This window comes from Pelodiscus sinensis, chromosome 1, assembly GCF_049634645.1.
Source record: "Pelodiscus sinensis isolate JC-2024 chromosome 1, ASM4963464v1, whole genome shotgun sequence".
Taxonomy (NCBI): Eukaryota; Metazoa; Chordata; order Testudines; family Trionychidae; genus Pelodiscus; species Pelodiscus sinensis.
The window spans coordinates 265,815,724-265,842,507 of record NC_134711.1 but is presented as its reverse complement, the minus strand read 5'-3'; the positions used below and the strand labels follow the sequence as shown (position 1 = coordinate 265,842,507).

General features: G+C 44.5%; 1 protein-coding gene across 2 annotated transcripts; it reads right to left on the bottom strand.

Annotated features, from left to right (window-relative positions):
• Positions 1 to 955: 955 nt before the first annotated feature.
• Positions 956 to 26,784, bottom strand: EDNRB (endothelin receptor type B). 2 transcript variants are annotated; one of them, XM_075918841.1, is made up of 8 exons: positions 26,315 to 26,784; positions 25,220 to 25,710; positions 11,502 to 11,614; positions 10,706 to 10,910; positions 9,864 to 10,013; positions 8,333 to 8,466; positions 6,098 to 6,206; positions 956 to 5,222 (listed from the first exon to the last, which is right to left on the bottom strand). In XM_075918841.1, exons 2-8 carry the CDS (start codon positions 25,670 to 25,672, stop codon positions 5,091 to 5,093), a joined length of 1,296 nt encoding a protein of 431 aa, XP_075774956.1. In that variant the 5' UTR covers positions 25,673 to 25,710; positions 26,315 to 26,784; the 3' UTR covers positions 956 to 5,090. The 2 variants fall into 2 exon arrangements, with proteins under 2 accessions (XP_075774956.1, XP_075774957.1); XM_075918842.1 differs by having other exon boundaries at positions 26,461 to 26,784.

Sequence of the window (26,784 nt, the reverse complement as noted above, 5' to 3'; positions counted from 1 at the left end):
GCTTTAAGTTTTAAGAGGAATCTGTATACCGAATTTGGTGGTCCTAGCTCTTACCGTCTCAGAGTTCATGAACAGACAAACACACACTTTCATTTAGTAGATAGTAAATGAAATAATTAATTTGTGCTACTGTGGCTCTTTTGGGAAATCTTGATTGCTAATTTGGCTCCTGAACCACTGCTGTCTGACTATCACTGAAGTAGACAATTTTAGTCCAAGGGGTCTCTAAGAGTGCCTCTGGAAGTGATATCCGTTCCATATATAGAGGAAATTAAATTCCTGGGAAGATGAAGAAGGAAAGACCAACATTAATGGAATAGGCTGCACTTTGAACACAGGGAACCAAATTGGTGCATAAAAACAGAATGTAGGAAATGTGAGCATAGGAATTTCTAAATATCTGAAAATATGAAAAGTGTTAATTGCCATCATATTAACTACATGCTATATTTCCACCTTGAAGCTACGCCATCAAGGATAATAAAGTAAAACTTTCTTTTTTTATAATTTCAACCTATGTTCCTAATCTTCAGAGGGGTAGCTGAGTTAGTCTGTAACAGGAAAAACTTAAAAAACAACAAATAGTCTAGTAGCACCTTAAAGACTAACAAAACATGTAGATGGTATCATGAGCTTTCATGGGCACAACCCACTTCAGATGACAAGCTATGTTCCTAACGCTGGACAGTGTGTTACTATTTATGAGTATGAAGGAGGAGCGTGCAATTGACATTTTTTATTAAAAAGAAATAATACACGGAATACAACAGGCATGATTGATTTTCAGATAAACATTAGAAAGCTTTGCAGCATATACTCAAGTCTTAACCATTTCCATCCTTCATTTAGTGGAACAACCTCACTCTTTCTTACAAATCACAGATTTTTAACATCAGTGTCATTGAAAAACAGTTTAATAAGTGAGTGTTTGTAGAGAAGGAAAGATCAAAGAACATCAATGAAGCAATTAAAATATTTTATTGGTAATTAAGATTGTTTACACTATGGCAATCACAAATGTTGCTATGTTTAGTGACAACCGAAAGCAAAATGTAATTATTTTACATGGTTATACACAGTAATAAAGTACAAAAAGTACAAAAAAGATTTTTACATTTTCATATAGGCACACACACAACATTCCATCTGTGTCTTGGTATAGCCAGCCCATGTCTATTAAAAGTTGTGTGGGACAGTGAAATACCAACAGCAATACAATGAGCACTAACACTGTATTTGCATTCGACTTTTCCTAAATGCAGTACCAGTGTATCAGTGCACTGCACCCAGTATGAAACCCACTTCACTCACACAAGACCCTGCGTGTGGAGTGCAGTGATGAGAAAAGTGAATCCAACTGCTCACTGATGGCCAAAGCACAAAGCTCCCATGAGCAGTGTGTATCAAAGGCCAGGGAAAGTTATGCCTTCCCTACCCATACTAGGCCGTGGTCCTACCCATGTTTTGCCCCGAAGGCCCCACCTCTCCCCCTCTTTCATTAAGCTGGTTGGGTTTCAACTTCAGCTGGTGGACAGAAGCTCAGGCCTGCCAGCAGCTGATGCTCAGGCCAGTGGCTTGGCCCCGTGTTGGGGCTGGCTTGTGGCCTGGGGCTCAGCCTAGCTGGTGGCTTGAAGTGGCTGGGGCAGGGCTTCTCTGGCCAGTCTGGTGGGATAGTAGGGCAGCTTTGGGGCTCCAGCTGTATGTGCGTGTGTGTTTGTGCTGTGGGCAGAAGGGGCAGGTCTGGTGGGGTAGCTTCCCTGAAAGGTGGCTTATCCATCATCCATAGTAGCCACCTCTGAGGCTGTTAATTTAGCCTAAGAATTGAAATAGAGTCTTAAGTCCCTCTGTGGCCATTGCACAAGGTATCAGGTTGAGGAATCTGGGATCCTTTCTCCGGGTCGCTATTAGGCTAGCATGCTATGTCAGGCTGCACTAGAACAGTGCACAACCTTTTCCTTGGTATACAGGTGTCCCATATGGCTGATAGACAATACATGAGATATCTACTAGCCTAGAGCTTGATACCAGAGGTAATTTCACTCCCCTTTACCTCATCACTATTCTAGATAACACTTCATCCTGGAAAATAAATTTTGCATTTACTATTTATTTAAGAATGGTAAGACAGGTAGCAAATTTCAGATGGATATTTTAAAAGCTCCAAGATTGTAGCCTAACCGTTCTTTCGGAAGCCAATAGTTAAACTTTCATTGATATCTCAACACTCAGCACTCTTGCAAATCCCATCCTTCATACTTTGGTTTTTGGCTAGAACATAGATTTCTCTAGTGTTTCTCCTTGTATTTTTTAACCTATGTAATCAGCAAGTTTTTTTATTAAAGGAAAAATACAGTTGCTGGAAAAATACTGTTTTGTAAATATTGGAAGTAAAATAAAAGTTTTCCATGAAGTATATATTATTTTTTGAAAATTAAGCAGCGCACATGCCCTTTGTCTGTAATACCTAAAAGGAACTAATTAGTGCAGAAAAAACAAAAAACATGCTACGTAGTTGTAGAATACAACAGTTACATTTCAAACAGAAATAAAAAAAATACATGAACAAAACTGTAATGATGTAACTTTATGAAAATAACACTGACCAGTATCAAATTTAGGATTCAGTTGGTTATCCGTTTTTAATATATGAAATGCATTTCACAGAAATAATTGTTTTTCATGTGCATTAATTCACGTTTGCACGTGAAAATTGATAAAATAAATGTGTGTTGAACATACAGTGTGTTGAACATTCATAATATTTACATGGTATACTAGTCAAATTACTGAATTGTGCATAGGAAAAGGAATTATTTTTACTTTAGGAATTGACAGAATATAGCTTGAATGACTTTTCGTGTTTCTAATTAAAGGGAAAAAAAAACCCATGTATTTCATTCTTTAAGTTTATAGCAGTTGGGTTTATGGGCAAAGGGTGATGAAACTAATGATGGAACCCCTCCACTTTCCCAGAGTCTCAGCTTGTGTAAATAGGCATAATGCCAGTAGTTTCCAATGGAGCAACACCAATTTACACAAGTTGAAGATCTGATTCAAACTGTTTTTATCCTGAGAATATTTAAAGCACTTTGGCTATGTCCACATTGGCAAGATTTTGCGCAAATACTTTTAATGCAAGAGTTTTTGCGTTTAAGTATTTGCGCAAGAGAGCGTTTACACTGGCATGTGCTTCTGCGCAAAAGCATCCATGCCAGTGTAGACACTCTCTTGCACAAGAAAGCTCCGCTGGCCATTTTAGCCATCGTCTTTCTTGTGCAAGAAATTCATGCTGCCTGTCTACACTGGCCTCTTGCGCAAGAACATTTGCGCAAGAACATTCCTGAGCAAGAGCATCATAATTCTTGCGCAAGAAGCACTGATTTCTTACATCAGAACGTGAGTGTTCTTGTGCAAGAACTTGCGGCCGGTGTAGACAGGCGGCAAGTTTTTGCGCAAAAGATATTGCTTTTGCGCTAATTTTTGCGCAAAATCTTGCCAATGTAGACACAGCCTGAGTGGATAAAGTGTAAAGGTTACTGAAGGAAAGAACATTGAGGAATTCACTTGAAATTTGGAAGGTAAGAAAATTCCCAAGTTTGACAAATACTAAATTATAATGATTATTTCTCACTCTTAAAATGTTTTCTGTATATACTTGTAGGAAAAGCTCACAAATTACTGCTTAAAATGTGTTAATAAGTTTTTGGGGAATCTTCAAGACATCAATTGGAAATACAAAGTCAAAGAATGATGTTTTTACTAAGCTGAGTTGCTTATATTAAAATGTTACCAAGACAAGCATTATTGTGCCATGTATACACAAAATGTGAGGTGCTCCTGGCATTACACATCATGTTTATTATAGGCATCTTAATCTCTCTAGATTTGTATAGGGTCCTGCCCATATTTTAATATCTTACATGTAATTATGCTTCACTAAATATTTACAGAAGTCAAAACTAATCACACATGCTATTAACACATGGAAAGAAAAACATTTTCTTAACAATATCAGGAATGACAGTATGATGTAGTACTAGCCCATACTAGCCTTTTAAGTACAGTTGTAAATATTTTCTTAAGGATCTAGCAGAAGTACAATTAGAACCCAAAATGCTCTGTCTACCTCTTCTAAATTTTGTACTATCTGCTATATTAAGGGACCCTCTCCAACTATTGTTTAGATTGCTTCTGATTTTTCCCAAGAGAAATCACTTTAATTTGTAATCTCTAGAAAAATAAACTTGGCTAAGCTACAGTCAATTACTTGAATGTCCATTATTTAAAACAGATGCTGTAAACTTGAAATCTAATCAATTAAAAAAACGCACTAATTTCAACTACTATCCAGAATTTTTGTGCTTCTGCAGTCCAATTTGCCACCATCTAAAATGTTTTTCTCCTCTCTTATCTGAAAGACTATATCAGATAACCAGAGAAACAGTGAAATGGACGATTACTAAACAAACTGATATGGGAGAACAAAATTTGCCGTGACCTTAAATGTTACTTGTAACAATAGTAGGTAAAAATACTTAGAAGTGTGATTTTTAACATGAGTGTATCCATATAGTATTGTTTTCGGCTAGTAGTGTAATATTCCTGATAAAAGTACTTTATTGTTGTTTAAACTGTGCTATGAAGTATTTTGGATTTGATTAAAAAAAACAATTTGACACACAATCTGCTTTACAAATATAATACATAGAGTTATATACAATATTACTTTGTCTGATCCACTCAACAAAATATATGGTTTACTATTTAGTAATAATTGTGACTCCAGGTCCTAAGACGCTTATAATGAATACTAATGACTGATATTACGGAAGTGAGGATGACCTGGGATTGTTGACTCAAAAGAGTTTAAGTGCTTTAATAATTAGTTGTTTCTGCTGATGATCATCATGTTGCATATGGCTAATGATACCATGCATCATTATGAATGTTATGTAACTGTGGGCAATCCATTTTTTATTATTCATGCAAACACAAAACTAGATTTTTCAAAAGTTCTACTCTCTTAATCTACAACAGCAATTGTCAGTCAGACTCAAAGACACTGAAATTAATTTCAGAGGATAAACTTTTTATGAAGAACTGTACTTATTACTGGAACGGAAATTATCATATCCATGATCATCAGCTTTGAACTTTAAGCAGGATTGTTTTTCCTCCAGGGACAACATGTCTTTGGATTGGCACCAGCAACACAAACATGACTGTTTTAAATAAAAATAATAATGATTTTATACATTTCTATTATACACATTTTTGCATAATGCATTGTAATATTGCCATTATCTATCTTTGACTGAGAACATAGGGGCCATTATAACTCTGTTATACTACAGGAAAAACAATGTACTATCCCCTATATGCTTGGGTAGAATGTGACCTGTAATTGTTGTGGTATCTGGAAATGAAATGAAAGATTTAGTATTTTCATTCTTCTTATAACCCCTCTTTTAGTTTTATGTCTAAGGTTGTTATAATACCTAAGTGCACCTGTCACACTTGTCTGTGATTTTTATAAAAAATTGTGTGATTTCCTACTTTGTTTCATTCTAAAGCAGGAAAGAGAAATTATTTCATCCAATCCCTCTGCCAATGCAGGACTGGTCTGTGGGAGTTGGGGGACAACTTGTAAACTGTAAAAAATTCCTTGCCTCATGGAATTTTTCTTTTCTGCTGACCAGCAGTTTCCAAACTTATAGCCTGATTCTACAAGTCTGTTCTGATGCTGCGTACTCTTAAAATTTCAATGGGCGGTCCACTTGTGGGGAGAGCTTTCAGAATTGGGCCTAAGTTTCACGAGGAGTAACGGTAGTTCGGAATAGGACCCTAGTCCGAACTACCTAGTTCGAGCCCCGTGTAGCCGCGCTACACGGGGTTCGAAGCAGCAGGGATTTAAAAATGGCGGCTCCCCGCTTATGCTAATGAAGCCCGGGAAATTCAAATCCCGGGCTTCATTAGCAAGTGCGGTATGCATACATTACCCTCCTAGTTCGAACTAGGAGGGTAGTGTAGACATACCCTCAGAGAGAAGGCATTTTCTAACCTGGGGAAAAGCAGTCTTATACATACAGGCTCTTACCTTAAAGCAGTTTTTGAATCTTTTGCTCACCAAATACAGGGCTATTGGATTAATGCAGGAATTCAGCGAAGCCATGTTAATGCCAATGTAGTCCAATACAAGAAAAAAGCTGTGTGAAAAGTAAATGTGAGTCATACACCACTTCCTCATAATGTTTATTGAAGTTCACAGTTGTAAATATCAGGCTCAGCCCTCCCATGATTAACTACCAAGTATAGGAACAGCAGCGCTGGGTAAGGGTGTGAATTCAGTGGGTCTGACAGCCTCGCTGGGGCCCTGTTCCGTGCCTGCAGAAGGGGCAGGGCTTGGGGTAGAAGGGGTAGGGCTGGGGCAGCCAGCCCTCAGCACCACCTGGGCCATGTCACACACCCGCTCACAAGCCCTAGCATTGCCCGAAGCATGCTGCACCACCGCAGTTCAAAGTGTTCAGGGCTCCAGCTGCCACCGCTGCTGCAGTAGTGGTGACAGCTGAGAGGTCTGGGCCCTCTTGTATCCCTAGGCCTTGGGGTAGTGAAGCTTCCTGCCTGGGAGCGAAGTGGAGCCGAGCCAGCAGGGGCTGGCAGCCCCACTCCCAAGGAGGAGGCTTTGCTGCTCTGCCACAGTGAAGCCGCCTTCTCCGGACGTTGAGTGTAACTGACACCATTAACTGCTAAGCATCTGCTTACTGGTTAAACGGTCACATACACTCTTACAGCTCCACCTTGGACTGTACTGGTTCAACCTCAGTGCAGAAGCTCAGGGCTGCAACAAGGGGATCATATGTATCTCCCTGACCTTAAACACAGCCTACTCTGTCCCTCCACATAGATCTCTGGACTAGCAGAATGCCCTTTGCCGATTCCCAGGGAAGCGTGTGGGGAAAACACTGCACTGACGTACAGAGTCCCCTTAACAAATAGATCCTGAGAATGACAGGTCAGTCTTTAACTTTGAATTAAGAAAAGAATCATATTTGTCATCAGATCACTCTGACATTTCTTCTCCTCCCTCCCCCAGAGCCAGCTCAGCCAATGCTGCTGGTGTAGCTGCTTAGTAACTGTGCACTGCACAGTCATGGGACAGTCCTAGGCTGTGTCTACACAAGCACTTTTGTCAATAAAACTTTTTTGTTGGTTGAGGATGTGAAAAACCCCCGCTCTGACCAACATAAGTTACACTAACAGTAATGTCGGTGCGGACAGTAAGGATGTAAGCAACTAGTCAAACTATCCGATATGCATAAACTCTGGTGGAGGGCAGAGGGGAAACAGTGTGAGCAGGGACTGAAGCAGTCGCCATTCATGACGGTTCCCACTGTTGCGCTTCAGCCTTTGAAATGTACAAGAACCCCGTGGGACTGCTCAGTCCCAGCTCGAGCTGGCTCCTGGAGATACTCCCACTGCAGCTCTGCAGAGCAGTCCTATCAACTAATCATATGGTCAATACAAATTGTATTGACTATACGATTAACCTGATAACTGCATTTTAACATTCTTAGTGGACAGTGCTATGTCGGTGGGATATGCTCTCCAGCCAACATAGCTACTGCCACTTGTTGAGGATGGTCTAATTAGGTTGACAAGAGTGCTCTCCCATCAACATAGGCCTTACAGTAGATCTCTAACGTACACATGTTCAAATCCTGGGCCTAGTCTTTTGTTACCTTCATTGGGAAAGGGTTGCTTCACATTGTTTGTGCATGACTCCTCTGGCTTTGTAAGAGAAATGAGGAAAGCCTCTTAAAGAAGCTCACTGTTGACAACTCACAATTTTATTGCTAGTCTCATGATATTTGTCTCCTGTCTAGGAACCCTGGCTCCAGAAGTCATGTGAATATATAAGAATCACAGCTTTCATTTTTTTTAAAGCGAAGTTTCTTGTCTTAATGGTCATAGAGAAAAACTTGAAAATGTGACTCAAGTGTGCTCCAAGGTTCAAAAAACAGAATACAAATCAACAGGAAATGTAATAAAACCTCCTTATTTCTAAAAAAGCCATGACACTGGAGGGCCTGACTCATGATATTTGAACCCCTGGGGTCATCAATACTAGAGTTCTTTCCAAGTCTGTGTAAATCTGGAAAAAATAGAAATGCCAAAAATGTCCAGTGCATAGGGTGTACAGCAAAAGGATCTTCAGTCATCGAGAGAAAATCATTTCATCAGGGAAAGCAAACACAAAAGCATGCTTAGGGAGAATACAATGTTAATACCGGGTGGGTATTTTCCTTATCTTATTCAACTATAAATGTCTTACCTCAAAAGTTCACATCTATTGGGGTCTCTTTGATCATATACAGTGAGCTTCAAAATCCTACTTAGGTGAAGGGGGAGCCAACAAAGGGCAAAGACAAGCACCAGACAGAACACAGTTTTGGCCACTTCACGTCTCTGAAAACAAAATTGAAAGGAACTGGGTTAAAGTTTCTCTCGAGTTTTTGTTATTCACTTCTAAAAGCAAAACACATGATACCGTAGAATTTAAAAAAATAAATGCCAGTGTAGTACATAAGTGAAGTTTAGAACATCTTATTTAAAAAAATAATTAATTTTGAGATCTTTAACTATTGTAGTTGCTATTCATAAACTAATCATATTTATAACCTGATCTGCTACATCTACACTGCAGGCTTTTTGCGCAAGAGTGACGGTTCTTGAGCAAAAACTTGTGGAGCGTCTACGCTGCACGCGCGTTCTTGAACAAGTAAATTTACAGTAAAGCATCAGAAAAGAGGGCTTCTTGCGCAAGAGTTATTCCTCTCCCCACGAGAAATAAGCCCTCTTGCGCAATAGCTCAAAAGAAGGCAGTGTGGACAGGCAACAGGGGTTTCTTGCGCAAGAGACCCCTATGGATAAAATGGCCATCGGGGCTTTCTTGCGCAAGAGACATCCACACTGCCATGGACGCCCTTGTGCAAAAGCATGTCTCTTGCGCAAAAGCACTTGGCAATGTGGACGCACTCTTGTGCAAAACAGTTCTTGCACAAGAAGCCTGCAGGGTAGATGTAGCCATCATGTTTACTGATCAACTGTGAAAATTCAAAGTACGTACAATCGCATTACAGGTGGAAAAGTTAGTTATCCAGTCCATCCCTCTTCAAGGTACAGATTGTTTTCACCTGTATATTATCTAGTACTTTTCTCTTTGGTCTAATTTTAAAGATCTCAAGAAACATACATTAATATCTTATTTACACTAATGGCATTGTGAACTATGATGCAAGCTAACATACAATTAACAAAGCAAGGACTGCAAATATATTTTATTTTAAAAATGTAGTTTAGATTTAGTTATTTATGATGATTGTTCATTGTATGCTAGTAAAAATAGTATATTTTGGAATGAAGATTTTTGCTGATACCTGACTACAGCACTGCAATGTTACCTCGTCTCAGTTTTATTGTGAGTGTCATAATATTTGGTGTCTGTCTTAAATCCCAGCTTCTGGAGTCCTTGGAATGCATTGTAATATCAGCTTTCATATAAAAAAGTTTCTAGACCTCAGTGCTGCCAAGAAAAGCTTAAAAATGTGAACTCTACAGGTGCAAAATGCAGAAAACTCAAAATTTAGTAAAGAATCAACATTTTAAAGACAATTTCATAATTTTGGGGGCCTGACTTATAATTTTTGAACAGCTGGGATTGACAATACTGCTCATAAATGTTTCCTGAGAAACAACGCAGGGACTGTTCTTTCAGAGTGCATTAATGATGTGGTGTTTGGATTAGTGAAGGTTTTACTGTAATCTCATGGAAAACTCAGCAGTGTTTTCATTGCATATTTTACCTGTTTTAAGTGGTCATTTAAAGCAATCTGCATTCCACTTTTCTTTCTTAACATCTCACAGGTCATCAGAGTATAAAAAACTGCCGTGATGGCCAAGGGTAAACAAAAATAAAAGCTAAACAGCCACCAATCTTTAGCTGTCTTGTAAAGCTAAAGGGGGAAAACAATAGAACATATTAGTTCAGCATTTTGCAAGCCTGAATTAACGATTTATCAATCCTTCTAACAGCACTAATGAGATAAAAGCATCATTGTCCCTTTTTACAGATGAGGAAACAGAGATTAAGGACTTTGCCCAAAGCAACACAGTAAGTCATAAGAACATAAGTCAGCGACAAAGGTTTCTATACACCAGGGGTGGGGAACCTCAGGCCCAGGGGCTGGAAGTGGCCCCCGGCTTGCCTGGATTCAGCCCCCAAGGCTCATGCCCTCCCGCCCCCACACTGGGGAGCCCACACTGGTGCTCCAGCCCCCCTGCTATCCACAGCGGGACTGGAACACACAAAATCTACTAGGATGGGCCCCCCTAGGTTCTGGTGTGTGAGAGAATGTGGAGAATGTCTTTCTCCTTCTCAGTCTGGGGCCAAGTCAGTGAGGGTTTTGTTTTGGTTTTTTTTGCTTCTCACTTGTGTACAAGTGACTGATTTTTTTTGTGGGTAGGCAGCCCCCAGCCCCCCAAAAAGTTCCCCACCTCTGCTATAAACTCTTCTACTAAACAATTCATTTAATAATTAATGACAAGAAAAACCTAGGAAGTTTTGTACTTTTAGATTGTTGAGGAAACTAGATTCAGGTATTGATTAAGGAAAAGGATTCTCTTGTTTAAAAAGATAATGTCTTACCCGCATGAAGGATGTTTTTTGTGTGGGGTGAAGCATACAGATTCTAAGATGCTTTCCTTTGTATTCCATAACAAGTATATCAAAACCTATAGCTTCAGGAACAGCTAAGACTACTGACATAACCCAGATCAATACAATTTCGACGGCAGTCCACTTTGGCACCCCAATTCCTTTGATGCGGCTCCAGGAAGCAACTGCTCGATACCTAAATATCAACAGGGAAACTTATTAGATTACGAGTTAAATTTTGCCCTCTGTTAAACTGATATAAATAGGAGTCAATGCTAGGAATGTAAAAAGTTAACGGGTTAACCGGTAGAGGCTGGAGCAGCTATTTGGCCGCTCTGGGCATGGGGCTGCTCCGGCCCGTCTGTGACAAGCACAGCCCAGCCTGGCCCTCCTGCCACAGGTTACACACTGTGGCTCTCTGAGAGCTGGCTATACAGTCTGCAGTGAAGCCTTTCCAGGAGCGGGGCTGGCAGCCCTTGCTGGCACTGCACCTGGGGAGGTGGCTTCGCTGCAGCAGCTCAGTCTCCCCAGCCCAAGAGCAGAGCTGGCAGCCTCTGCCAGTCCTGCTCCTGGGGAGGCTTCACTGCAGGCTCTGCAGTATGAAGCTAAGCCTTAAACTGCAGAGCCCGCCATGTATATAACTGTGTAACTGCTAAGATTTTTAGTGGTTACACGGTTACCTTTTTAAACAATTTTTTACGTTGTTGCTTGTAGTATTAGTTGAACACGAAGCAGAAGTTGGCCGTTTAAAGAAAACAGAGTTTTGTAACAATGAAATAGGTCTCACCTATCAATGCTGAGGGCACATAAACTTAACACAGTGATGCCCACTGATGCCTTTTGAATGAAGGGTACCAGTTTACACATTTCAACTCCAAACGGCCAGTCCCCTGCAAGGAGCTGCAAAGAGAAAATACTAGGTATGATTAACAATTTCAATTTTTATATTTCTTTGGATAGTTTTCTCTTTGAATATGTAAGGTTCAATGAAGCCCTTCAGGGCAAGGAAACATAGTTGGGAATCACTACCTTAGAACAGTGTTTCTCCAAGTGGGTTGCAGGGCCGCTTTGAGAAAGCCTCTAGCGGGCCCGTGCCACTTTGTTTACTTAAAAGAATTCATAGCCAAGGAATCTTGCAGCTCCCACTGACTGTGGTTTGCCACTTCCAGCCAAGGGGAGCTGTGGGAAGCAGCATTATGCAGCATGCAGGAGGCTCTAGGGTGGGACCAGGAGGAGTGAGTGTGGTGCACACATCGGGGAAGGCACATTAGAAAGTTGGTGCTGCTGACTGGGATGTGCATTGAGGGTTCAGCCCTGACCTGCTGGAGCCTGGAGGATCCAAAGCATTATCCTTCTGTTTTATTTTCCCCATCCTCATTTTTTATAGTAATCACACCCTGATGGTGGAGATGGACCTTTTGATGTTACTTCGTATTTGGCTTGAGTGCTCATTGCTTTCACTCTTGTAAATGCCCAGGGCCAATCCCTATTTGCTAGACATGGAGGAAGTAATCTGAGATGAATCATCACTCAGAAAGTTTTAGCATCAGGTACAAATGACCTTTTGTTGAACATTTATCCAGTGCGATTGTATATACTTTTACTCTTTAATATTTTTATGTTTCATGACAGGTCATAGGTGAGAGGAATATTTATTTATTTACGTTATTACTAGGGATGTCAGCGAGTAGTTGACTAGTTGAGTGGAGTATTGACTACTCACTTTCTCTTCCCCCTTCTGCCTCTATAAGAGGCTGCGGGGGGAGAAGGGCGGTGCACAGGAGCTAGTGGTGGAGGGAGGTGTCTTAAAAGCTGATTCCCCCCAGCACAATCTCCCTGGTGCTGCCTCCCATCCCCTGCTCCCTCTATCGTAGAGGCCTTCCTGCAGACAGGGGGTGCTGCCGCCAAGCAGACCCTGTTTGGGGCAGTCCGAGTTGGTCACGTGCAAGTCTGAGGCCAGCTCTGGCTGCCATGAACAGGGGCTGCTGGATTCAGTGCGAGCCAGGACCAAGCAATCCCGGTTTGGGCTGGTCCAGGACACTGCGCCTATGCAAGAGCCTAACAGCTCTTCCTACATTTAAAATACAGAGCTGCAGCATGGGTGGCTTGGCCCTTATTGACCAAATTGTAGCGACTACATGATTAGCCAGACAACTGCAATTTAACATCCCTAGTTATTACATCAGTTGTAATAAACCTTAGGGGCTCATTTAGGGTCATGGGGAAGAACAGTCCTACTACATGAATACGTGGATTTAGAGTGTTTTCAACATAATGAGGTGCTATTTGTTGCAATTTTAGTTTAACATGACCTGATGTATCTACCATGCCAATGGTTTTCATCCTTTTTTTTTCATTTGCAGACCTCTACAAAATTTCAAATGGAGATGTGGGCATGTGGTGGGGTGGCTGCCCCCACATTGGCTGGAAGGGATTAAAATCTGGAGTCAATCAGAGGGCAGCTTGCTGAGGCAGCTCAGAATATAAGGAGCTGTTCAACAGAGAGTGAACAGTTGGATCCTGACCAGTGCAGGATGCAGAACTGGTTACCAAGAGGGAGCACCTTAAAGAGCAATGTTGGGCAACCTCAGGGGCTCCAGAGAGAGAGGGAGGCTCCAGCTTGTTACCTGCCAGGCTGCAGGCCTTGACACAAGCTAGTTGCAGAGGTCATGGGGAAGTGGGCCAGGGAACAGGAGGCAGTTAAAAGAAAGTGAAGGAGAGCAGGACAAAGCTGCCACCAGAGGGTCCCTATGCTGGGACCCAGGGTAGTGGGAGGGCTTGGGTTCCTCCCTTTCCCCTTATACCACACCGTGCCACCAAATATAGTGGCTTGCCCCTGAGGCAAAGGGACTAGGTTTTAGGGCCACCATTGGCCACAATGGTAGGTGAAACTGGACTGGGAACTGGTGGTATGCCCGCCCCCCCAGAAGGGGATCATGGCCCATAGACTGCGGTTTACCCCTGAGGCAGAGGAGCTAGATTTTGAGCCACAGTAGCAGGTGAAACTGAGGACAGTTGATTCACCCCTGGAAGGGGGGTAAAAGACCACTGTAGTGGGCATTGACAGAGGGCAATGTCACAAAGAGGACACAGTGGTCTGCGAGCAATGGGAGTCCAGAATATCAGCGTGGTGCTCAGATGAGGGAGACACCTGCCAGAAGGAGGAACCCTGCGGTTAAAGAAATTAATTCCCTGGAGCTGCCAGCAGGAGGTGCCACAGCGGTGAGTCCCGCCCCGTGACAGGGCTCCTTTGTGAATCTTAGATACTGTCTGTGAACCTCATGGGCCACATGATGAAAAACCACTATACTCTGCTGTGAGCTGAGATGGCCTAGATTTATGTCCTAGTATGAGCCAAATCTTTCAAATCCTCATTGAAACAAGTCCATCCACAACTGAGGAAATGCCAGAAACTATAATGACAAAGAGTGTACAGGAGAGGCGACCCTTTGAGATTCAGTAAGGAGTCATGTTACTGAATCCATTCTGAACAAGTCTAGTATTCATAACTCTCTACAAATGTTATGGGTATCCTGTACATCACAGTCTACAAGATACAGACACACAGGAACCCGAAGCATTCGCTGCCAACAAGGAATTACATCTCTCAATTACTTTTGTCTCTGTCTCAACTGAGTTGCAGAGTTACAGATGTTTCCTTCAGAATCAGGCTTATACCAGCAAAATAATTGAAGCATTTGAATTTGTAAATTTTGTGGAAATAGGGACAGCAATTATTTTTAGCTCAAATCGAGAGTAAACACTATTCAGGAAAACAGGAAAAAAGACTGTCCATATTAGGGATGTGATCGACTGTCCAATTAAGTAAATGCTTATCAGATAGTGGACACACTAGTTGACTAGTTGCTTCCTCCCACCTCCTTGCTGTCTCTATCAGAAAGAGGCAGCAAGGGGTGGGGAGGGAAGAAGGGAGGGTGCTTCAAAGCGGCAGTGCCACTTGGACCCTGGTGCCAGACCCTGGGCTCCATGCGGTGCTGCCGCTTTAAACATCATATGCAGCCTGGGGCCAGGGCTCCACGCAGCATTTCAAAGCGACAGTGCCGGGTAGAGCCCGGGGACAGCTGGGGACTCCCCTGCTAGCCCCGGGCTACATGTGGCACTGCAGGGGACTGCTTGAGTCCCCCTCTGGCCCTGGGCTCCCCACAGCACTTTCACCTTTGAAGTATAGCAACAGCCCTGGGCGGAAGCGTTCTTATCAACTAATCGATGCAAACCGCATTGAATATTTGATTAGCTGATTAATCTGAATTTAACATCCCTAGTCCATATGAACAGTGGAAAGCAGTAAGGAGTCCTATGGCACCTTAGACTAACCGATTTATTTGGGAATAAACTTTCATAGGTAAAACCCACTCTGTCAGATGTATCCATCTGTATGCATCTGACCAAGTGTTTTTACCCACAAAATCCTATGCCCAAATAAATTGGTTAGTCTAAGGTGCCACAGGACTCCTCGTTGTTTTTGCAGATACAGACTAACACAGCTATCCCTCCGAAATATATGAACAGTATTTATTGTTAGTAAAGTAGAACCCTAGATGTATTTATGCCACAAACTTTTCTACTGTAAAAAGTAAAATGTTAATAAGATTCAAAATGGAATATAAAAGAGAAAACTGATTTCCTAAAGAAAGATCTTCTTCTACAAATACTTTGGATATAGGAAGTATATTTCTGGGAATGGGGAAGGAAGAGAAATATCTGAATATTTTCATGAGTCAAACTGAAGTGCAAACAAAAATAATTTCCTATGTGCCAAGTGGTGTCTGCCAGTGCTTTATATCTACCCAACACGTGGTGATTGCCACATATTTTGCAAAGACTAAATAAATACAGAAAAAGAGAGAGAGAGAGAGAGAGAGAGAGAGAGAGAGAGAGGCTGCATCGTGGAATGGTGTAAATGGGAACCCCCAGTGCACCAGCCCCATGTGGTTCTGTCTGAGTTAGCTCCTGGCAAGCTGCCACATGGTTTGTTTACCAGATCATTGCCAGGCATGGCCACTTGCAGCTTCCAGTGGCCCTGGTTCACTGATCCTAGCCAATGGGAATTGCAGGAAGCAGTGGCCAGGCCCATGCCAATTCCCACAGCTCCCATTGGCTGGGAACATTGAACTATGGCCATTGGGAGCTGCAGAGCTCTTTGTCTGCAGATGTTCCAGTAAACAAACCATCTGGCAGCCCACCTGCAACTAACCTGATGAACAGTGTGTGGCCTGCGAGTAGGAGTTCCCAACCTGTGGTGTAAATCATAACTAAGAAATCCAGTTCTCTTAAACATGCCTTATCTAGCTCTAAGCCATTAATAACAATAAAATTCAGAAAGGGCTACACCAGGGCTATTCAACACGTGGCCCGTATGCGGCCTGCAACTCATTTGTTTGCGGCCTGCGAAGCAGTTTGGATTTATGTGGGGCTCAAAACATAGCCCATGGGTGGGAGCCAAAAGAAAAAAGTGGTCAATATAATGGTCTTCGGTTGATATGCGTTTTAGTACAGGCAGTCCCCGGGTTACGTACAAGATAGGGACTGTAGGTTTGTTCTTATGTTGAATCTGTATGTAAGTCGGAACTGGCGTCCAGATTCAGCCGCTGCTGAAACTGACTGCCAGTTCCAACTTACATACAGAATCAACTTAAGAACCCCAAGCGTCCCCAAGTCAGCTGCTGCTGAAACTGATCAGCAGCTGATTCCAGGAAGCCCCGGGCAGAGCAACTCTGCCTCGGGCTTCCTGTAGTCAGCGCTGGTCAGTTTCAGCAGCAGCTGACTTGGGGACGCCTGGGGCAGAGCAGCTGGGGTGCTGCCGGGTTGGTCCAGTAGCGCCCAGAGCAGCGCTGCGGGACCAACCGGCAGCGCCCCAGCTGCTCTGCCACAGGCATCCGGAGAAAAGCCTAGTTTGCTGGGGGGGGGGGAGGCGAACTAGCTGCGCCCTTCCCACCCCAGCAGACCAGGAAGACGCGGGCGGCGGACCGAGATGCATCGCGGTCCTGCCGCCTGGGTCCTCTGCGGCTTTACTCCCAGTCTCCCTGGTCTACCAGCAGACCAGGGAGACGGGGAGCAAAGCCTCTGAGGACGCCAGCAGCGGGACAGCTGCGGGGCGCCTGGGCTGCTCCGCTGCTGGCTTCCCCGAGGCTTTGCAAAGCCGCGGAGGGGCTCGGGCAGCGAGGCAGCCCAGGCGTGCCTGGGCTGCTCCACTGCTGGCTTCCCCGAGGCTTTGCAAAGCAGCGGGGGGGCTCGGGCAGCGGGGCAGCCCAGGTGCGCCTGGGCTGCCCCGCTACCGGAGCCCCTCCGCGGCTTTGCTCTGCGTCTTCCTGGTCTGCAGACCAGGGAGACGCGGAGCAGCTTTTCTCGCCCAGGAGTACACGGGCGGCAGGACCGCGAGGTCCCGCAGTCCGTGTTCTCCGGGGCAAGCCCCGTTCGTAACTGCGGATCCGACGTAAGTCGGGGACTGCCTGTAGTTACATTCCTGGACTGTCATTGCTCATTAAAAGTGCTGTCATATGGGAGGAAATTGGGTAAATACTGCATTTTATTAATATAGGACCCATGTTGTGTAGTCTTGCCTTAATCTTTGTATTCATGCCCATCAGTGTGAAAGAAGCTATTTGCATATATATTTTCATGTATATGCAACCACACTTTAAGTTGTAGCCCTCCACATGTGCTGTGAGTATCAATGTGGCCCCCGGGGCTTCCAAAGTTGAGTAGCTCTGGGCTAGACTATGTACAGGCAGATGTACTTACGTCGGATCCGCAGTTACAAACGGGGCTTTTCTCGCCCCGGAGGACGGGAGTGGCGGGGCGAGAAAAGCTGCTTCCCGTCTCCCTGGTCTTCTGGTCAGACCAGGGAGACGGGGAGCAAAGCCTCGGAGGACGCCCGCAGCAGGACAGCCGCGGCGCGCCTGGGCTGTCCCGCTGCGGGCATCCTCCGCGGCTTTGCTCCGCGTCTCCCTGGTCTGCTGGGTGGGAGGGGGGGCGCAGCTAGTGCCCCCTCCTCCCCAGCAGACCAGGCTTTTCTGCCCACGACGCCTGGGGTAGAGCAGCTGGGGCGCTGCTGGGTTGGTCCCGCAGCGCCGCTCCTCGGTGCTACTGGACCAATCCGGCAGCACCCCAGCTGCTCTGCCCCAGGCGTCCTGATTCAGCCGCTACTGGTCAGTTTCAGCAGCGGCTGAATCAGGATGCCTGGGGCAGAGCAGCTGGGATGCTGCTGGGTTGCTCCAGTAGCGCCGCTCCTCGGCGCTACTGGAGCAACCCAGCAGCACCCCAGCTGCTCTGCCCCAGGTGTCTCCAAGTCTGCCGCTGCTGAAACTGACCAGCGGCTGACTACAGGAAGCCCTAGGCAGAGTTGCTCTGCCCCCGGCTTCCTGGAATCAGCCGCTGATCAGTTTCAGCAGCAGCTGACTTGGGGACGCCTGCGGTTCTTAAGTTGAATCTGTATGTAAGTCAGAACTGGCATCCAGATTCAGCCGCTGTTGAAACTGTTCAGTTTCAGCATCGGCTGAATCTGTACGTCAGTTCCGACTTTCATACAGATTCAACTTAAGAACAAACCTACAGTCCCTATCTTGTACGTAACCCGGGGACTGCCTGTATTTATTTAGATTCAGCCCTGAGCGAGAGAGGGGGAATGTGTATGTGTGGGGATAGGGTTGGGGTGGGGGAAGGAGAGAATGTTAGAGGAGAACTGCACAACTCCAGGCGCAAAAATGGCGGCTCATTTGCATGTGTTCTTGCGCAAGAGAGCGCAATGAAGTCGAAGCCTAAGGGTAAGGCTTACCAGTTAACCTGTTATACCTTTACTACCCTAATAGATACATCCAAAGAAGCTAGTATATTACCATTTGATGTAATGGACACCAATATAAACACTGACGGCAAAGGATTTTTCAGTCTTTCACAGGAACAACAGTTTCAAATTCTAGGTTTTACCAATAAACTATTCTTAATGAATGAGATAAAATTACACAATATTCAGTTCAAGCACTTAAGATTATTAAGATTAACTTAGCTATTGGAGCCAAGATCTGGTTTTTAGACATATGCATTTCTTTTTCTCTAAGCTGAGAATGTCTTATTTAGTCTAGCAGATGAAAAATGTAAATCCAATTATGTTCAGCAAATAATGTCTTTTGGTTTCATTTTGTTTTTAAATTCTTGTTTGTGTAAAAATATTACTTTAAGGGTAATTACAAAGACAGCCCCAAAGAGAAAATAACCCCATAAACACTAAGGAGAGACCTTGAAAGGTAAACAGTTGTAAAATCACTTCTCTTGCAGTCTTGGACAAGAAGCCTGGATGGATGTGTTGGCTCCCAATGAGCTGGGGTCCCATAAGGCACAAACACAAGAGGAGAAGCCAAGACTAAGCAGGAGAAAAGAATTGGTAGTGGTGTTGGTCACAAGTATTTATGTAATAAGTGAATAAGTGGACAGATAAACTGGCAAAAACTGTACACTGAATTTACAAAATCTAATGATATTTTGCAAATATAAGTGACCCAGACTAAGCTGCTTGGAAAACGGTTTCGATATACTGCATGGACAAATTTCCCCATATCTTACATATAAGAGAAACAGGCTCCAGTGCTTGTGGGGAGTTGGCTCCCCGCCCCCCCCCCCCCCCCCCCCGTGTAAACTTTGCTAAAAACATCCAGAGATTACATGTTTACACAAATATCCATGATCAGAATTACTCTCTCATCATCATTACACTCTGCACCTCAATAAGAGACAGAAACTATGCCAGTGGGAGACAGTAACTTACGTCACACAGAGGGTAGTGACGTAAAATCTCAGTTAATTGGTTAAACATTAGGTTAACCTAACAATTAACCAGTTAACTGACTAAAGGGGCATACTGAGTTGGGCAGGGGCTGCCGCTGGCTCCTGACTCCCAACCCCGGCTGGATCAGCCTCTGTCCGCAGTGGGCACAGGCTCCCTGTGGACAGGGGCTGCTCTAGAGAGCAGCCTCTATCTGAGCCAGACCTGCTGTGGGGTTGTAGCAGTACCCTGCCTGTGGCAGGCAGGGAGATGCTCTAGTCCCCACTGATTACCAGTTAACCAGAACTGAGGCCTATCAGTTAACTGGTTAACCTTTCACATCCGTAGCAGAGGGTGGCTTTTTCATAACTATTGAGTGACATAACTTACATCAACTTAAGCCATAATGTAGACAAACCCTTACTTTGGGATGGAATGTCCATATTCAAAATAATTTATTCCATCATAGCTATTCTGATCAATTTCCCACTTATACCGGGCCATAGGTTAAACTAGGGGTGGGCAAATACCAGCCCATGGGCCGGATCCGGTCTGCCAGGGTTAGTCTCTAGTGGGCCCCCACACTGCCGTATTTACTTGCATCTCCACAAGTACAGGGGGATCACATTGGCCATGGATCGCTATTCCCTGCCAATGGGAGTTGCGTTCACCTGTACCTGCGGAGGTGCAGGTAAATATAGTGGCAGCAGCCCCCTAGAGGCTCACCCTGGTAAACTAAGAATGTTAAGTGTCATGTAATTGACTAATCAAGTAGTCGATGAATTTTTGCTGCCTCTATCTGATAATCAATTTGATTTGCTTACTGGATAGTCAACTATAGTCCTTAACAGCCGCATGGTGAGCTGCATGGTGAACTCGGTATGCCTTTTTATTGCCCACCCAGGGGTTAAATCTCCATTGTGTTCTTAAAGAATGACCAAGCAGCTACATTTTCATGCCCTTAATTTGCTCTTTGAAAATATTTACATTATACAGAAAACAGCATAAAAATATAATCTTTAGGGACAGAAGTTTTCCATACCTAGTATCTGTCTAGAACTGAGGTTTGCGAAATCTCAACATAATTGGTTCAGACATTGAAAAGAGTGAAAATACTGTACATTTCCCATTGTAGAAAAAAATTACAACTTTTTCTGCATCTGCAATACCATGGGGCTAATAGCTGAAATTTGTAATAGTAATAAGTATCTTGGTTTGGTGAAGTTAGGAAATATCAAATTGATTATTTCCCAGGCAACATTACTTTAGGGCTGCATACATGCATTATTATCATTAACTATATGATCACACATTAAATTTTTCAGATGATCCGTGGACTTTCCGTGCACAGATTGGATGACCAAGAGACCAAATTAAGATTGTATGGTCTACCACAAACATGGTGTTTCCTAACTTTTGCATACTTGACTTTGCAATCTAAATAACATTCTCCTGCATGGTTTTGCACGTAGTTATTAAAATACACTCAGAAGAGAGGATTATCATATACAAGGGTAGACGGAGCTTTTGCTCGCTGGTTTCTGTTGTAATCCTCATGGCCCCTTAGCTTTGGTGCCTAGGAAGAGCCCTACGATGTACTTGCGACTCAAGAGTGGCAATTGCTTTTCTACTAGTTCTGGCAGGCCGGGGGAACAATCTGTGACAGCCTCATACCAGGTGCAGATTTTCCTCCTGTCTCACATTGGCTAATTTTATCAGCCAGTGCATGATTGGGGAGAGTAGAGTCAAGGCTCTGTTTCTCCCAGCCACATGTGGCCTGGGAAAGTAGCAGTTGTGAAGAGCGAAGGTCCAGGACACTTCACAAGAGGCCCCTCTGCGGTCATACAAAGCTAAATCAATAAAATCTGCTGGAACATACAAATATTATGATGTAAGTATAAGAAAATTAATATTACAAACTACTGAACAAATGTACTGAAAGTTTACAGGTTGTATACCTCCCTAAACTGTGAGGTGGCTATCTGGGCCCTGGTTCACAAATTGTGGCTGCATTCTAGGAGGGGGCATGATGCACCCTTAGCACTGTAAAGAATCCACCGTGTGCAAGAGCCCAGTGTAATTCAGTAGTTGCAATAACGTCTTTGTGGGCGGAACCAATCAACCACTCATTCTTGAACTCAGAGAAATGTTAAAAACAAAAAAATCACATCACCTGTGGGCAAACACTTTTCACGTAATAATCATTCCATATTTGACATCTCAGTCCTCATCCTCAAAAGAAATCTGTACAACACTTTCAAAAGATGAACCTGAGAGCTTAAATGTACAACTTTTATAGACATTAAAAATCATAGTTTTAGGACACTGAATTTATGGCATATTAAAATAATCTGTAATCCACTAACCACCTTTTTTGTTTTATGACTGCGGAGATGTTAACAGGTCACTTTACCTTGACTGGTTCTTACAGTGCATTAACTACTTATATTAAACAATCTGTTCCAACTTGTATTTAGTGAGTACTTTCCCCAAACCTGAAGAGCTCTATGTCACTCTAAAGTTTATCTCTCTCAGCAACAGAAGTTGGTCTGATAAAAGATATTGAATCAGGCCTACCGATTGGGGGGGGAGGGCGGGGAGGAGGTACAAAAGGGGCAACTGCTATTTTCTGAACCCACTGTATAACATCCTCCAGCAAGGAGTTCCACAGGATGACTGTGAATTGTGTGATAGTACTTCCTTTTGTTTGTTTTAAACCTGCTAGCTAGTAATTCCATTTGGTGACCCCTAGTTGTATGGGAAAGAGTAAATAACTCTTCTTTATTTATGTTTTCCACATGATTTTATAGACCTCTGTCATACCTCTCCCTTAGCTGTCTTTTTCCAAGATGAAACATCCCAGTCTTATTACTCTCTCCTCATATGTCAGCCATTCCATACCCCTAATCATTTATTACTACAGTGTCATTTTGTCAATTCATAGCTTTTCTTTTAAAAAGTTTTTTAAAAATTTGATACCTATTTATTTAACACGCACAATCAGTCAGAAAACCATCACCTCTTTTTGTAGAAACACTGATGAATATATAGTACAATGATGGTCTAAATAAAATACTGAGAGTCAAATTTATCCCTGGTGTAATTCTAATTAATTTGTCTCTAAAGTTTATAACTGAAAGACTGGGGGAAGTTATTATAGAATGCTCCAGTCAGCATGACATATTAAAAAGATTGGGCTTGTTTAGTCTGGAGAAGACAAGATTGAAAGGGGATATGATAATAGTTTTCAAGTACATAAATAATTTTTACAAGGAGGAGAGAAAAAAATTCTTCTCGTTAACCTCTGAGGATAGGACACGAAACAATGGGCTTAAATTGGAGTACGAGCAGTTTAGGTTGGACATTATTAAAACTTAATTGTCAGGGTAGATAAGCTGTGGAATAAATTGCCCTGGGGGCTGTGGAATTTTCATCATTGGAAAATTTTAAGAGCGGGTTAGAGAGAAACACCTGCTAGGGATGGTCAAGAATGCTAGATAATACTTAGGCTTTATCTACACTGCTAAGCTTAAAGTGCTGCCACAGCATTGCTTTAACATGGCAGGGTGATTGTGGCACCATTGCTGGGAGAGAGCTTTCTCAGCAGTCTAAGGGTGCATCTACACTGCAGGGCTTAACTCGGAATAAGTTAAGAAACTGAGCTATGTCAATTGAGTATCTTATTTCAAAATAGCTTATTTCAAAATTAGAGCACTCTTTCTCTGACTTCCCTTATTCCTTGTACAATGAGGGTTACAGGAGTCGGAGCAAGAAGTCCTCCAGCTTGACAGAATTTTGACACTATTTTGAAATAACTGCCTCCTGTGCAGACATGGACTAAGTTTTTTCAGAATAGTTCTAGTTATTTCCAAATAGTGTTGCAGTGTAGACCTACACTAAGTAAACGACTTCCACAAGAGAACAACTCACAGTGGTGGGAGCATGTTTACACTGGTGCTTTACAGCAGTGGTCACCAACCAGTAGATCAGGATCTACCAGTAGATCTTGGAGCCTCTGACAGGTAATCCTGACTGGTTTGGCTGGGAGGCTATCAAGTGGCTGCACTTCAGCTGCTCCTGCCCAGAGCCTCCTGCTTGTTGTGCAGAGTGGGGAAGACAGAGGCAGAGGGCATTGGTGTCACTCTGTCCCCTTCCCCTGCACCCCATCTTCACAGAATGAGCCCATCTTCACAGAGTGAGGAGGGTGCGGCCTCGGCAAAGGGGTGGAGCAGGGTGGGGAGGAGAGCAGGGGTATTTGCATTTGAGGTAGATCTTAGACTGACAAATTCAAAAAATGATCTTGTGATTAAAAAGGTTGGAGACCACTGCTTTACAGTGCTGTAACTTTCTGCACTTGAGGTGAGGTGATGTTTTTTCACATCCCTGAAAGCAAGAAATTTACAGCACAGTAAAGCTGGTAGTGAAGACAAGCCTGCAATGAGTACAGGGTATTGGATCAGAGGACCTCAAAATCCCTTCCCATACTACAGCTTTTGTTTATAAGCAAGCATAAAGATTCACTTCAACATCCTCAGAATGAGCACAAATCACAGACTAACTTAAAACCCGATATTTTCAACATAAGTTTTCCCAAATTAAAATAATATCCAAACCCAAAACTTCTAAACTGCTAGTGGGGTAAGGAGTGAAGAATAGATCTGCTTGTTTACTTTGAATCTCTATAAGATACTCTGATATTTAGACTAGGACACATCATTTGAAGAAGTGGGCTGTGCCCACCAAAGCTCATGATACTATCTACATGTTTTGTTAGTCTTTGAAGTGCTACCAGACTATTTGTTGGTTTTTTTTAGTTTATCCTGTAAAAACTAACTCAGCAACTCCCTGAAGCTATCATTTTATATGTTCACTGTCCAGCACAATGAGCCTGATCTTGCCTGATACATTATTATGAATTAATAATTATAATAATAAATACGCTGCAATGACTGGGTAGAAGAGAGATTATTTAATGCGCTCTAGTAGTTATATTGTAGCTTTATTCAAAAGTCAATCACACCCACAGTTACAAACCTTTCACTAACTGCTCTGGGGCAGATGAGGGAAAAAGAAAGGGGAAGGAGAGCTTTCAGCCTAGGCACAGCTCTGGCACAGGGATTCTTTATAATGCCAAGGGTGCACCATGTCCCTTCCTAGAAGGCAGCCACAATTTGTGAACCAGGGCTCAGATCCACACATGGGAATTTGTAGGAAACTTCCACTGGCCAAGGCTGGAGCCAGTTTTTCTTTGTGCCATTTCTTCTGAAGGAAGCCCAGATTCAGCAAAGCACTTCAGGGGTTGCTTAATTTTAAGCAGGTGAGTAAATCCATCCCTAGTAGGTCAATCCGATTATTAAAATTAAACACTCATTCTTCCCCCCCCCCTTTCATCCCCAGCTAAAATTCTCCCGTATGGGGGCCAGCGGGACCATTTATTTAGCATGCTTTTTGCTACCCCTCTACTAGGGGGTGAACTAAATCACCTCCCCTTTCTTGGCTGTTTTATATTAGATGATGGGTGACATCTATCCCTTTGAGACAGCAGGCGCCACTGCACTTGGCACCCTTATCTTAAAAAAAGGCGACTGGACACAGTGCGGTGTGGAGGGGGGTAACGCTGTTGAAGAATCGTTTGTGGAACAACTCCTGCCAGCGCCACCTGTCTGAGCGGGGATGTCCCTACGTCCCCGCCTCTGGCCAGTCAGCCCGGGCGCCGGCCGCTTTACCTTGTACACGTTGATGGGGATGTCGATGGTGATGTGCAGCAGGTCCCCCAGGGCCAGGCTGGCGATCAGGATGTTGGGCCCGTTCCTCATGCACTTGTTCTTGTAGATGATGCGCAGCAGGGTGGAGTTGCCGATGATGCCCAGCACGAACACCAGGCAGGACACCAGCGTGTTGATGTACTTGAAAGTGTCCTTCAGCCCCGTCTGCCCGGTGCACATGGGCAGGGAAGGCGAGCGGCTCCCGCCGGGCCCCGCCGGGCCTGACGCGTTGGAGCCCGAGCCCCGGAGGCCGGGCGTGCGGGCGGTGTGGGTCACCGCGGCCCCCGGGGCCAGGGGGCTTTGCTGCGAGACGCCGCTGGGGCGCGGGGACCCCTTCTCCTCCCAGGCGGCGCAGCAGCAGCTGAGGAGCAGCAGAGCGGGAGCCAGCAGGCTCCAGAGGTGGGGTCGGTGCATCGCCGCTGCCGGGAGCCGGGCAGAGCCAGGCGGCGCCGCTTCAACAGAGAAGACAGGAGACGGGGATCAGCCCCGCGGCGGCCCTCCAGGTGCAGCGCCAGCCCCGCCGCCACCCAGCACGTGGCCGGCTGCACGCGGGGATGTCTGCGCGGCTAGGAGACGCCAGCGCCTGGCCCGCCTCAGCTCTCGGGGCTGGTTGGGTGCCGGGTAAACCTTCCAGCTGCCCCGGCCTAGGACCCTCGCGGGATCAGGGGGCCCTTCTCCCCGCACTGGGCAAAGATCAGAAAGGGACCCCCCCCCTTGTTAAGCGAGGAGGGGACCTTTAAAAGGACAGGCGCCAGCTCCCCCTTACAAAAGGCACCAAGCCCCGCGGAAAAAATCCATCCCCCCTCTCTCCGCACTGCCTCTTTTAGAGCGGGAGCGATGGGCAGCCTTGATCCCCCCCCCCCCCCTCAGCACCACAACCGAGGGATTCAAGCCGTCTCTTTAGGAGCCACAAAATCCCCGCCATGAACTATCGGTTTGCTTTTGAAGCACCGACCTTAGTGGGAACCGCAAGTGCAGCTGTGGAGAAGAAAACCCGAGAAACGCTTGGAAGAGGAGAGTCCCACCTCCTTAGCTCCCCAGGCTTGCAGCCCTTACCTCTGTCCCTAGAGACGGGTTCCTCGCCGCGCCTCCAAAGACTTTTATCCGTTCAAAGAAAAGCCCCCAAGTTTCAATTCCCTCCCGCCGGGAAGAAAACGCGCGTTCAGTGGCTTGTCCTCAACTTGCTCTAAAAATCTATTTACCTTTCCAATCCTCCCAGCACAAGCCAGCTGCCAAGAGCTGGTTCCTGCTTCCCAGAGCCTGCCCGCGATTCAGCACGCTGCTTGGTTAGCAGCAGCTTGGCTCTGCAGCAGCAGGAGGGACTGGCTCTTGCGAAACTGATTTAAGTGGATGTCAGCAACAAAGCAGACGCCCCTTGCTCTCGGTGTGTGCCTAAATCCAGTAAATATTAGGCAAATCGGAGCTTTTCTTTCATTCAGTCACATCGCTCCCATCAATCATTGCCAAACTCCACCCGCTCCCGCCGACAGAGCAACAACCTTTTCTCCTGTCCCTTTGCCAGGCTC

Excerpts from the sequence above, each read along its gene's own strand:
- EDNRB (XM_075918841.1), bottom strand. The coding sequence starts at position 25,672 with ATGCACCGACCCCACCTCTGGAGCCTGCTGGCTCCCGCTCTGCTGCTC. Across the intron at positions 11,615-25,219 it reads TCCCCATCAACGTGTACAAG|CTCCTTGCAGGGGACTGGCC; the intron begins GTAAAGCGGCCG and ends TTCTCTTTGCAG. Across the intron at positions 8,467-9,863 it reads TAAATGACCACTTAAAACAG|AGACGTGAAGTGGCCAAAAC; the intron begins GTAAAATATGCA and ends TTTTGTTTTCAG.